The sequence below is a fragment of the Chenopodium quinoa genome, unplaced genomic scaffold, assembly GCF_001683475.1.
Source record: "Chenopodium quinoa cultivar QQ74 unplaced genomic scaffold, ASM168347v1, whole genome shotgun sequence".
Lineage (NCBI taxonomy): Eukaryota > Viridiplantae > Streptophyta > Magnoliopsida > Caryophyllales > Amaranthaceae > Chenopodium > Chenopodium quinoa.
Window position 1 is genome coordinate 2,161,572 of NW_018742630.1, and position 13,838 is coordinate 2,175,409.

Consider the following 13,838-nt stretch of genomic DNA (forward strand, 5'->3'; position numbering starts at 1 on the left):
GATTTCTTGGAAGATGATGAATTTTTGTTCTTGTGTTTTTGTATTTTTTTCAATTTTATTAATTTATTTATTTATATATCAGTTTGATTGATAAATTTTTAATTTCTTTCTACATCAAATAACAATGAAAAGTAATAATTGTGTTTATAATAATTTATTTCGATTTTTTTTTTCTGGGTTGTATTTGCTTCAATGTGTTAATACCTAGTTTGCTTCAATGTTTGCTTCAATGTGTTCATACCCAGTTCGTTTCAATGTTTAATTAATAATTTTTTTTAAGGAATTTTTGGCACCGGTTAACCGGTGCCAAAAACTTTTTTTTTTATTTTTTTTGGGAACTTTTCGCACCGATTTTGAACCAAACCGGTGCGAAAAATTTTTCTTTTTAGCATCCCTCAAATCTACACCGGTTCAAAATCGGTGCGAAAAGGGGATTTTGAATCGGTGCGGATTTACATTTTTCGCCTAGTGACACTTAAATAGCTCATTTCCCATGCTTATAGCATCAATATAAATTATATGAACCATAATAAAATTTTATTTCAATATTCCAAACTCAATTAAACATTCAGTTTAATTAAATCATGCTATTAATAAAAGTGTGGTTCATAATCAACATGCCAACATAATTAATTTCAATCAATAATTCACCTCAAATAATTCATACTTCACAAATCAATCACCAAAGTCAATCCAATCAACAACTATCATAATACTACCTTGGAATTAATTAAACAAAGCCTAGTATGCTACTACACACTTAAATAATTACTGAGTACGCAAAATGTACCTCGAATATGATCTAAAAATTGCCACGACTACACAAAATCACTCACTTAGAAGTCTCCTACATCCCAAAATTACAAAGAGACATTAATACCTATTCATAATAAATTTCCAGCAATATATACACTCTTTAAAACACTTTAAACCTTCTAAAACGAGCTGAAAATTAATTTAAACCACCTACTTTTATTCCCAATTAATGGGTAAATAAAAATCCTTTCAAGAAACATAATTCTAGCCTTTATATAAAAATTCCAGCATTATAAAAACTTATAAACTTGCTGTAATTTTATTTAAAAACATTAATTTCAATAGTTTTAATCAACTACAATCAAATTCCATCAACAAACATTAATTTAGAAACCCAGGGTTTTCAATTTGGGGCGTTTTAAATTCAAAAACCAAATCTAAAAATTATATACATATTAATCACGATTTATCATAAAATCATCACACACCCAAAATCAATAATAAATCAAGGTTGGATTAATTTAAAACAAAATAGAGAGAGTTTTTTTTTTTAAAACAAAAAAAAAAGCACAACCACACGCACGGGGAGGGGGCTGCTGCTAGCGGTGGTGGTCGGCCGGTGGGAAGTGGTGGTGGTGGCGGCCGACCACCTTGGTGTGCATGTGTATGAGTGTTTGTAAGGGAGAGGGGAAAAATTAAAGGAGATAGAAAAACAAGAGGAGAGAGAAAGAGAATTTACCTTTGGCTATTCTCCACCTTGGGCAAAGTTTAATTAGCTCATATGATAGGTATTTATACCCTCTCTCAAAATAGTCATAACTTAAATTCTTTTTCTACCCTTAATGATTCCTACTCATTTTCAAAATGACATTTGACTTTCTTTAAAACTCCATTGACTTTAAAATTTCCTTTTATAAATTAATTATGCCCCAAAGTTTTCTAAATAATAAAATAAAATATTTCCAAAGCAATTAAATAAATAAAAATGGAATTTTAACTAAAATAAACCTTTATATTATTAAAATACCATAAATAATTCATTTCGAATTATTTAAATACTTTATAAAATAATGTTTTAAATTAGTATACGTATAAAAATATGAGGTATTACAGCGTCGGCGCTGGGGGAGTCGGTCTGAGCAGTCGGCGTTGTGGGGCAGGGGATTCCGGCAGCAATGCTAGTGAGAACTGGTAGCTGGAAGGGTGGCTGGGGCTGGTGGGTGGTTTTTCCAATTATTCAATTAATTTTTTTTCATTTTTTTTCTTAAAAAAATTAAAACTTTTAAACAAAAAAAATTTTATTTTTTGTTACCAATCACAGGCCGGCACGTGTTTGGTAACTTGTTATAACAAGTTACATGACCAGTTGGGACCATTAGGAGCATATTAGGTATAAAGGTGGGATTATTTAGAAATATCCCGAAGGTAGGATTATTTAGAAATATCTCAAAGGTGGGATTATTTTTAGCAAACGCTCCAAAAGTGGGATTATTCCCGGCAATTTTTCCATAAACTAATACAAGTGGGAATGTTATTCATTGAATTTTTGTTCTGTTTAAGGTGATGGGTATCGGTGATTTTGTTTTAACATACTTGTTAAATGGCTTGAAGTTTCCAACGGCTAGTTTGCAAATTGTTTGTGTCTTTCCTTACAAATGGCAAAGTCTTATTTGTCATCTTTATTTTCAGATTTTTGAATCACAATAATTTTATAACGATCATTAATAAAAAAACGATAAAATATTTTTAAAAACATATTTCACCAATGGCTTTATTTATTTTTTTTTCTCTATAAAATGCACCTAATTTTTACCATTTATTATGCACTTTAATTTTGACCAATTTTTTTTCTCTATACCAATGACTTGAAGTTTTAAGTAAGGAGTACCTAAAACTGACAACTATTATCGTAAATCTGGTTGTATGGCTTTTAAAGTACAATTGGTTATCATATAATCATATTACTCACTTGCATGAATGAGTAAAGTTTTTTTTTTTTTGGCTAAGCTAGTGTTTGCAACTAAACAACTTTTTTTACAAAATGTTTGACACAAGAGCAGAATAATAAAATAGTAGCCAAACACATGAAACAAAACTACAGATTAATCAAGAAAAGAGTTTTAAATTTATTATATGAGACAAAATTTCAAAATTTAGTGACTCATGAAGTGAAATTTATACTTAACATATCTATACTTATATATTAAAAAGGGTTTCTAAAATCGTTTATCTCCCACGTCATTCCCCTCTTATAGCATTGTGCCATGTCATCTGTCACTCAACTACCATTGTGCCATATCATCACTTAATGACACGTCATTACCAATTAACAAATCATTCCAACTATTATTGATAGATTAATATTAAAAAGCATTTGATGGGGGTTTCGAACACTAGACCTCGAGGAAACAAGATCTAACTTCTTACCATCTTAGCCAACAATAATTCATGTAATCTATACAGATAAATATAACTATAAATGACACACACCAATTAAAAAGGAAAAACGAGATAAGCAGTTTGAAAAAAATTAAGAGGAATAAAATCAACATTTCTCAAAGTTAAAAATTGTCTTTCTATACTCTTTGTTAATTAGTCACATTATGTTTAACATTTATGCATAACATGCATAATCGATGATGATATATTTCATTAAGAAACAATTTAATCAAAGTGGTAACCCGGTGCAATGCCCGGACCGCATACTAGTTCTAAGTACTAAAATCTTGCTTCTATCGGTTCTCTTATTCAATGCCATTTCCAAAATCTCAAAAAAGTTAAAGTGAAAGGAGGGACCATAGTCACAATAATAAAAATGAACATTGCAATTAATAAGAATTAATTATGCATAAATTCAAAGCTTATACATTGTAGCTAAGATGGATTACCTTGAGGAAATTGAAGGGAATTTCTTCCATGAGACTAAAGTTCAACTCCTAATTTCCCCTCTTTTTTTTCGTAAAAAAAAATACATTTTAATAATCCCAACTAAAGTCATAGCATAGTTGGGATTATTAGATAACAAAACTAAGTTGGGATTACCAAAAGTAAATCACTAATAGTTACGCGAGATCACGATTCCCCTTCATTCGCAAGGCACTTTCACAAATTACGAGAGTGACGATCTCTCGTGAATTGAGTGTGCTTGGCAGCAAAAGGACTCGCCGGCGATTGAGAAGGAAGGCCGCATACTTCGATCGCCGGTGGCCCGCCTGAGAGCTCAAGGAGGATGCTGGTTTTTAAAAACAAGAGGGTTGTATCTGGTTTTGAGTTTCGGGGTTTTTTGGGGGCTCGTATGGAGCGCGAAGTGTAGGATTATGACTCACTAAACCACTTCCTAGGTTGATTTTGAATGATAGTACTCTCTCCTTCATATAACTAGAAGCGTATTTTTCATTTTTCACGAGAATTAAAGAAGTTGGAGATTCTTTAAAACACGTGATTGGAAAGTACAAATATGTATGTAGGTTAAAGAAAGATAGAGAGGAAGAAAAGGTAGTTGGTAACAATTGAAAAGATGGAGAGAGAAAGTGTTGGAAATGATGTCAAAAGTACAAAAAAATAAAAGAAAAATGATGACAACTCATTAAAAAGAGTGGAATATTGTCAAAAAGTAATTTCTTGAAATAGAAATAGGCATATAATTTTGGTTACCCCGAAATAAAATACAGTCATGTAGTTATGTGACGGGGGGAGTAGTAAATTAAATGATGAGCATATTGTTATCAGGTATTTAGTAAAGTTATTACTAAGTGAATAGTTCAATTCAATAGCTCACGTAGAAACTAAAAATCTGTTACACTTGTTAGCAAAATCATATGAGATCTTAATCACTATCAAACTTTCAAAAAAAAAAAACTACCAGGAGATTATATATTCCGTTCTAATTTATTGAATAATAATCAGGTAATGTAATCAATTACGAGTAGAAACGATTTGTTACAATCAACTAGTCAAATAAGCTCTTACAATCAAATTTATTTAGGCAGGTTGCTTCAGTCACTGTTACAATCAAGTGGCAAAATATTATTTGTCATCTTTATTTTCAGATTTTTCCAGCATAATAATTTTATAACGATCATTAATAAAACACGATAAAATATTTTTAAAAACTGATTTCACAAACAGCTTTTTTTTTCCTCTCTATATAATGAACCTAACTAGTGCGTTGACCCAAGCGTTGCCCGGAGATGTTGCTTAGAGTTTTTTTTTTTTTTTTTTAATAAATTGTTTGAATATTTATAATAATTTAGAATATAATGTTAAAATATTGAAAAGAATTGAAAGAGTAATATGAGTTTCATTTGTTTTTAGTTTGGGTGTTTTTTTATTCTACATTTATATACATATATGTGGATAAATGGAGCATAAATTATTGCTAGTTAAGATGGCAAGACGTGTGGTATTCATTCCATGAGGTTAGGGGTTCAAACATATTTCCATGGGTTTTTTAGTTAACATTGCCATGAAATTTTGAATCGTGACATGGCATGATGCCATTGATTATTGAGTGGTGACGTAGCACACGTGACACATAAACGTTTTTAGGAACACTTTATAATATATAAGTATAGATTTGGCCAATTTTTATGCACTTCAAATTTTTATATCTTTTCTTTCTTTCCTCTCTTTTTAAAATTTTCTTCAGTAATAGATCCAAATAATCCAAATTCTCAAATCTCAATACAATTCAAATACTCCCCCTTTTAATCCAAGTATTTTCAATAATCCACAATTTCAAGCTGCTTTGCAATGGTATAGTAGCTAACAAAGTCATATCAACCCAAATTGCATATCTCAAATTTCCAACCACTTTTATGGGAGCTCAACAAATACCTAAATCTAAATTATACTAGTATTATTATTCTATTCATCACTTGATCCAAGACAATAAATTATATTTTCATTAAATAATTACAAAACTAAACTCTCAATTCTTGTCCTATAAATACTCCAAAAACACTTATAATTCTCACCATCACATCTTCTTTCTTGCCAAAAACATCTATTTTCCTAAACCTTATTTTACACACACGCACGCATGCCAAAAAAAAAATCCTCATAAACCAAACGAAAAATGGCAAGATGAGGAAAGCTAACAAAGCTAATGAAGAAACTATCGCCCGATTGGGCGCGAGTATATACAAGTGTTTTTTGATACGCCCGGTCGAGTAGAGTTCATCCGACCGGGCGCGAGTGCAAACTTGATTTTCATCATTTATTCGCCCTGCCGGGTGGAGGCTCACCTGACCGAGCACGCATGCAAGTTAAGATTACGTATCACTTTCGCCTGATTGGGCGCGGGTGAACGTCAGCATACCAACGACTCTTTCTCTTGCTCTTCCTATGTAACTTCCCCTTAACACCCATATGAATGGGATGTTTTAGAGGCTGTGAACTCACCTTAATTTCTAATTAAGGCTTTGTCTCTTTAAAATTTTCAACTCTTGATTATCCCATCTTTCATTATATATTTTCATGATTGAAAAATTTGATTACTAGAATCATCAAACACTCTAAGCTAAACACAATTCTCTCTTTAGGCATAAGTTTACTAGTCTCTAATTTCCCACCAAAAGTGCTTTTGTGTGGGAGTGGTGCTGTAATCTTAGATAGGAAACGTAATAGCGAATACAATTTTGCACCTCGGTTGCGTCGGATTTTGTTTTTGACAGTAATTATTATCACTCCACACCGAAATTCTTTGAGTTTTATTTCTCTTCCCTTGTTCATTTTTCTGTTGACTAGTTGTTCTAGACACCTTTATATTACAACACAAAAAAACACATTATCACTATCAAACTCCGAAGCTGCCTCATTGAGCTCATGGATCTCCTAACTTCCGACATCGTAGACCATCACATACTCCGGCAACTCACAGGGAAATCTGCCGAAGATAATGAGATTTCGATGGAAAGATGTGAAGTGGTGATGTTTGAACACTTGTTATGGATGTTAGAGAATGCTGATCCTGCATGAGTCTTAATTGGATGAACTTGTGGATTTCTATGCTTGTTGAAAATATTGAATTCGTACCACTGTGCTTATGATTTGGGCTTGTAATCATGGGCTTTGTATTCTAGGCCTGGTGAATTGTATTAAGTGAATAATATTAGTAGGGGTAGTTTAGGAACTACTCCTATAAAGTTTAGTAGTATTAGAGAGTGACGGTAGCTCAAATGGTTAAAGTTTCACGCCCAGTTTTAGATGACCAATTCTCATCATTCATCCTTGTGGTTCTCTAGTTGTAAGAAAAAAAAAATAAACAAAAGAAGGGGTATGGTTTTAACGTAAAACCAGGCCATACATGTCAATTGAAAAAAAAAAAATCAAAAACAAAAATTAGGCAATTTAATCAAACTTGAATAAATGGAGACGAAACCAAAATCTATCGAATATGTAAACTTGATTTATCTTATTGTATAATTAATTAATTTTAAATTTTTATAAATTATCACCCATATAGAAATAGAATTGGATATACAAGTATAAATGTTTTAACCTGTGTCTTAGAGAATTAGAAATAGTAAAAAGTCAAATATGGCAAAAATAAAGGGATAGAAAGAGTATATAATAATAACATTATTTAAAGTGAGGCGAATAGTTAGGAAAAAAAAAAAAGTCAAAAACTCAAAACGTTTCAATTACTAGTAAATAGAGTAAATCGCATGGCGTATTTAGTTTGAAACGGAAAAATTATACTCCGTAATTTATAAGGGTAGCTATTGCACCTTAGCTTGAAATTGAGTATAATTATAACAACTAACTAACTTTTTCATCATTCCAAAAATTTCTCCAACATCCAACAGTTTCGCATCTCTTAGTGCTTCTTCTCCCCGATTTTCTCTCTCCAAATTAATAATTTCCAACCTCAAACCTTTAATTCTTTAACTTCTTTTAATTATTTTCCACAAATTACTTAATTTGGGAAAATGCTCTGTTTTGTCTAATTATTACAATTTCTCATTTTTTCTTTGGGTTTATTTCATCTTTTCTGTCAATTTTATCTCCCAAATCTGCATTATCTGTCACAGCTGAATGCATGCCTTCTCCCAACAACATTTCCAGGTAATATATTTTTTTTCCATTACAATTTATAATAGAATTTTGAGTTTAATACTAAATTTGATTAGCTGGGTTTAAGTTGATTTGCATTTTAAATTTTGGGTTTTGCATTTTGCTTTACAATTTGTAATGTAATGTAATGTAGCAATTGTTCGGAATTTTGATAAAAATGGGTTTGATTTAATATGCATTTAGTTTTCTGGGTTTTTTAAAATAATATTTCAGTTTTGCAATTGAATGTAGAAATTATTTCTCAAATTTATTACCTGGGGTTGTTTACATGTATTTAAATAAATAAGTTTTGTGGTGTAAAAAAAGTAATAAAAAAAAAAATTTGAATTTGAAATTTAGAAAATTAGCGTTGGAAATTCGATGAAACGGGTCTGATACTTTGATTTGATATCATGCAATACATTTAGAATTTTGGGTTTTTTTTTTTTTTTTTTTATAATTTACATTTATGTTGTAATTTTGGAATTATTTAGGAGATTTGATCAAATGTTCGCTTAATTACACAGTATATTTAATTTTTTTTTTGCTAAACATATAATTTTATGCTATAATAATGTCTGAATATTTCAGTGAATTAATTGGTTTAGTTTGATAAATTTGATTGTTAATTTGTTAAGCACATGCATGCTAGATCTGTAAACCAATTAAATTTGTCACAATCATGTGTAGTTAATTGTTTGCTGGATCTATACATGACCATTTGAATTATTTTTTTTTCCAATTAATTTTTTTTGGAGATCATATTTTGATTTGTTATTATTGATCATGATCATTATGATATATCTTGCCATTATTATGTGAAAATGAGGAATGGATCGTATCACTTTGCCATGTGTGCAATATTGGAATAATATCTCTAGGTGATTGATTTAATTTGATTGTGTTGCTTCTAATTCCATGACTCCATTATTGGGCTCTTGGTTTGTTTGATTATGCTATCAATATTATTTTACTACAAATGCTAAAAAAATCCGTCATATTAGAGAAGATGCAATACATAAATTTTGTTATAGGCATTAGGAATGTTGATGCTTAAGAATGAAAGGACCGAATATAAAATAAAAATGGGAGATGATGAGATATAATGGTAGTTCGATGCATGTGATGGAGTGAGAGTGATGCTTTAGAAATTTACATTCTTGAGTAATAGTTCTTTACATCTTGAATTTTACGGTTTTCCATATAAATCTTTGACCGTGAATATCTTCAATAAGAAAAGAGTAAAATTCTAAATAATTGATATTTTGGAAATATAATTCAAGTTGAATCTACTAACTACATCCCACGGTTTTTTCCTTTAAATTCTGTAACTTACAATACTAATTATCTCATTTCTATGATAATAACAAAAACAAAGGGTGTGAAAAAAAAGTCATATTTGGGAGATTGAGTCATTGGATTTGAAGCTGAAGCTCATGCACGTAAATACAATTTGAAGTTGATTTAACTTATCAAAATGACAAAATTGTGCGTTCTTATCAATGGATTTCAACTTTGTGATACTTCGATGTTCCTATCTATTCCTCAATATCTGGCATTATCAACGTGGGGCATTTCTGAGAAATGAATCATTTAACTTCCTTTGTAAAATTAGTTCCTCTTCTAGCTAATCCTCAAAATCTCTCTCTTTTTTTTCTTTTTTTTTTTTTTTTTTGGCATTTTGTTCTCTCTTGCAGTGAAGAGATCCTAATGTCCTGTCATCAGCGTAGTTCAAGTTCTTAAAATCTGTAAAAGACAGAGAAAGTGAGTGATAAGCCAAGCTGCAAGTTTCCCAATTGACATGATTCTCTAGCTCAATTCATATAAGGGATTTCCTCTGAGGTCAGTGCAAATGGTGTGCTGTCACTTTATTAAGTGCCTAGATGTTACATTTTACCTAATTGAATTGATCTTTAGCTGATTGACAATTCTAGTTTGGATCTAAAACATTTCTTTAGCATTACATTTTGCATAGATCTCGGCAAGCATTATGCAAATTGTTTATCTCAGTTGTTTGACCAAGTATTATTCTGTTTTGCATGTAGTGGACAATCTGATGATGCTAGTCATCAGGAATTGTACCTGCTGATATCGACCAAGGGAGAAACAAATCAAAAGCTGTATTTACAAGCATAAGGCCATGGACGAACAAGGAAATGGCAAGTTGGGTGGGATTAGACAAATTGTAAGGCTGAAAGAACTCCTCCAAAAATGGCAAAATGTCACTCTGAACTCAAGACTGCCTGACCAAAATGATCATCTTCAACACGCAGGAATCGCACCTGAAGTAACTAAGCGGTTGAAAAATTCAGCCGTTGGATGTGATTCAGATGAAGAAGGATGTCCCAGCCCTGAACCACCTCCCGATGTTCCCAAGGGATATCTGGCAGTTTATGTAGGGTCAGAGCTTCGAAGGTTCATCATCCCTACTGATTATCTTAGCCATCATCTTTTCAAAGTACTCCTTGAAAAGGCCGAGGAAGAGTTTGGATTTGATCATGGGGGTGCTCTTACCATTCCTTGTGATACCGAAATCTTCAAGTATCTCCTCAAGTGCATCGAAAATGAGAACATGAAAAAGGGAGAACATCCGGCTGAACCTGGTAAACTAACATTCAATTTTACCTTCCCTTCTGGTCAATTTTGTAGAAAATTTTCTTTCTTGTTATCTATTTGACAATGCACTTTCCCTCCCCCTAGCTTCCTCCAATTAGTCGTCTCATCTTGTTATGATAATATTTTTTGTCTGAGTTATTGATTATTGTCTTGTTAAAAACTAAACCTCCAAAATCTATGGTCAAAATAAAGACATTGTGGTGAATTTCAACAAACCATTCTAGAAATATTGCTCATTCAATGGAAGAAAATGGGAGTTAGGTACTTAGGCTTCTTAAATGTTATGATATACTGTACTAACGTCAAGACATTTGGGGAAATTTTGCAGTGGAAGAATCTGCGTAATGAAGACTAAAGAGTTTATGCATGGTCTTTATAGAGCGTTTGAAGCATTTGGTTATTCACCCCTAGTGTAAATGAAGGTTTTTTGTAAGCAGCATTTTCCTTTTCTTGTTTTTGGTAGTTAACTGGCTGTTTGGTTTAAGCTAATCTTCTGGATCATCGTTGTTCCCCTCTTTTTTCCGGGGTTTAGGGAGAGGGTGGTGAACTATTTGGTTGTGTTTTCTTGCTTTAGTATATTTGGGAGACAATGGAGATATTTCAAATGTACTTGCCACAATTTTCTGGGCATGAAAGCATGTATCTCATTTCAAATACAAAGAACTGTTTTCTGGGTGTTAGTAATTTTACGCCTGTATATATATGAGTTTCAAGATGTGATACGAGGTGATCAAATTTACCTTATGTTTATGTAATTCTTCTGAAACGAATTTTAGATATAATTAACATGTTGCTAATTAACCATATGTGTATATATTCATAACTGTTTGGCCAAGAGCTTTAGATTAGGATGAGAAGACCATGGATTTCGGATTGATGTTCTTACATACATCTATATATAATTCACTACTTGTTTGTGTTCATTGATGCTTCGTATTTGGAGATCTAGTTCAAGGAAGAAATTTATCTAATCCTAAGAGACGATTGGACAGCTAGTATCATAGATGGCACAACACACAAGTTCATAACTTCATATTGAAGAGACAAGAAGAAGTTAACTGCAGTAGCTAGTTGAGCTTAAAAGCAAATTTCTTTAATTATGAATTATTCATTTTGTTCTTAATTTTTTTTTTGATGTATAGTGTTGTTTTACTTATGTTTGTGATTTCAGCATAGCTGTATGTAACAACAACAATCATAAAGTGAATTTGTATCTACGTCGTATGTGCAATATAAAGGACAAGCTAAGTTTGACAATCCGTTTTTGAATGATATCAACACCAATGTTGGTTGTATGTAGCATCTCAAACCCTAACGATGAGTGTCTCGCAGCAGGAAAGCAAAATAGGTTTAATCTATGTATAAATTTGGCTATATTTTGCTTATTGAGAGCAATATACCACCAAAAGATGAGTTGTATTGTGTCTTAATGTGGATATACCTACGTGTATTTATGTGCAAGATACACTCGAGTGTATAATGGATTAATCAATAAAAAATGAAACAAAAAAGGAAAAGATAACAAAAGAAAATAAAACAGTTTTCTTAAATCACATGAAAACTAAATCATGAAAATACTAAGAAATTAATTACCTTCATTGTGAAATCTATAGCAATTGAAAACACCGGGTTATAGAAATGATGAGTATACTTGAGTTGTGAAAAGTTTTCTTGAATGCAAACTCAGTTAACAAGTTGATTGCAGTTGTCGTTTTATGCTTAGTAGAGTGTATCCGTGCAAAATGTACGGTATATATATATGATATTACAAAAAATCTAATAACAAAAATTATATTTTAAATATGGGATGTTGATTTTGATATGGTAACTAATTCTTATAACACCGTGTGGCCAGTTATTATGGGAGTTACTTTACCAGTTTTATAAGGGTTATCCATTCATTGTTATAGAGCCATAGAGGTGACCCTGTTAGTGTATAAGGGTTATTCCGTTAGTATTATAAGAGTTATTTTGTTCTTTTGCAAGCAGCCACACTAGTGCCTTATCGCACGGAAAATGTGTTGTTTATTTTTTTTTTTTGTGTTGATGATTATTAAATTAATAATAAGGTAGTTACTAAACAATTTTTTGAAATATTAGTCAATGTTATAAAGGTTACTTTGTTCTTTTGCAAATAGCCACATGGTGTGGTTAGTCGGCCAGTGCATAGAAAACATGATGTATACATTTTATGTTTCACAAAGTTTCATATGTGGCTTGCCACACTGTGTGGCCGGGTTATTTGTTTAGGGCTTAATCAATCAGTCAGGGGTTACTCGATCAGTTAAGGATTCCTCGATCGGTCAGAAATTACTCGATTAGGGGTTACTCGGCCAGTCAGAGGTTACTCGGTCAGTGAGGGGTACTCGGTTAGGGGATACTCGGTCAATCAAGGGTTACTCGGTCGAGCAGGGGTTACTCTATCAAAGGTTACTCCGACAGGGGTTACATGGTTAGTAATTTGTGTGTGTCAATCGGCCACACAGATTGACCAACCACATAGAAACGTGCTCTTTTTGTTTTGATAATTATTGAATTAATGAAAAGGTGGTTATTGATTGATTTTTAAAAATATAAAAGAAAAACAATTGTGATTTTTTAAAGGAAAATAGTGGACCTTATGGTGGTTATTTTATTTTTTTTAAATAAATAATTACACATAATTTAAAGATTCATTTTCAATTTTTGTGCGGAAAAGTTAGGAAAAAATGTACAGTAACTTGTAATATGGGGGTTTCTAAAAAGAAAGTTATTGGATGATATAATAAAATAGGTAATTTTTTGTGGTTTTTTTTTTTTTTTTTTAATATTAAGTAAAATGGATAGTTAGTGTGTTATTTGTAAAAATAATAAAAAATAGTAGAGGTAGAAGTTATTTGGAGAATAGTGCAAAAAAAAAAAAAAAAAAAAAAAAAAAAAAAAAAAAAAGGAAGTGCATGGGAATTGAGGATTGAGGGTTTTGTAGAAACCTCATTAACTGCCTCTTAATTAAATAAAAGTGATGACTTGCAAAGCTTGTAATGCTAGATTGCTAGGACCTGAATGGCTGGACTATGGGCTTGGGCCTTAAAAGGCTTAAATGGTCATGAGCTTGATAGCTAGCTATCCAACCCAATATTGTATTAGTCATTCTATCTAATTTTTGTACCTTTTCACTGCTTTTACTTGATTTTTATTACTCCGTTATTAATATCTAACAAAACTAATCCAAACTCTTTTCTCTCGGACTCAATCGACTTGACCCAATAACCAATAATGTTTCTATTTTATTAAAATAAGCATAAAGGCATTAGAATAAAAAACAACTCAACTCGACCCAAACCTAAAATTTACGCAAACAACACTAACCTGAATTGATTCGACTTGAACTTGACCCGATTGCATATCTACCCATGCATCAACAGTGGTAA

General features: G+C 31.6%; 1 protein-coding gene across 2 annotated transcripts; it reads left to right on the top strand.

Annotated features, from left to right (window-relative positions):
* Positions 1-6,686: 6,686 nt before the first annotated feature.
* LOC110721831 lies at positions 6,687-11,127 on the top strand. Of its 2 annotated transcripts, XM_021901030.1 has the most exons (4): positions 6,688-7,824; positions 9,510-9,654; positions 9,858-10,415; positions 10,757-11,127. In XM_021901030.1, the coding sequence occupies exons 3-4, from the start codon at positions 9,953-9,955 to the stop codon at positions 10,771-10,773; spliced, it is 480 nt and encodes a 159-aa protein (XP_021756722.1). In that variant the 5' UTR covers positions 6,688-7,824; positions 9,510-9,654; positions 9,858-9,952; the 3' UTR covers positions 10,774-11,127. The 2 variants fall into 2 exon arrangements, with proteins under 2 accessions (XP_021756723.1, XP_021756722.1); XM_021901031.1 differs by lacking the exon at positions 9,510-9,654 and having other exon boundaries at positions 6,687-7,824.
* The last annotated feature ends 2,711 nt before the right edge of the window (positions 11,128-13,838 follow it).

Coding starts and splice junctions, on each gene's coding strand:
- LOC110721831 (XM_021901031.1), top strand. CDS start 9,953: ATGGACGAACAAGGAAATGGCAAGTTGGGTGGGATTAGACAAATTGTA.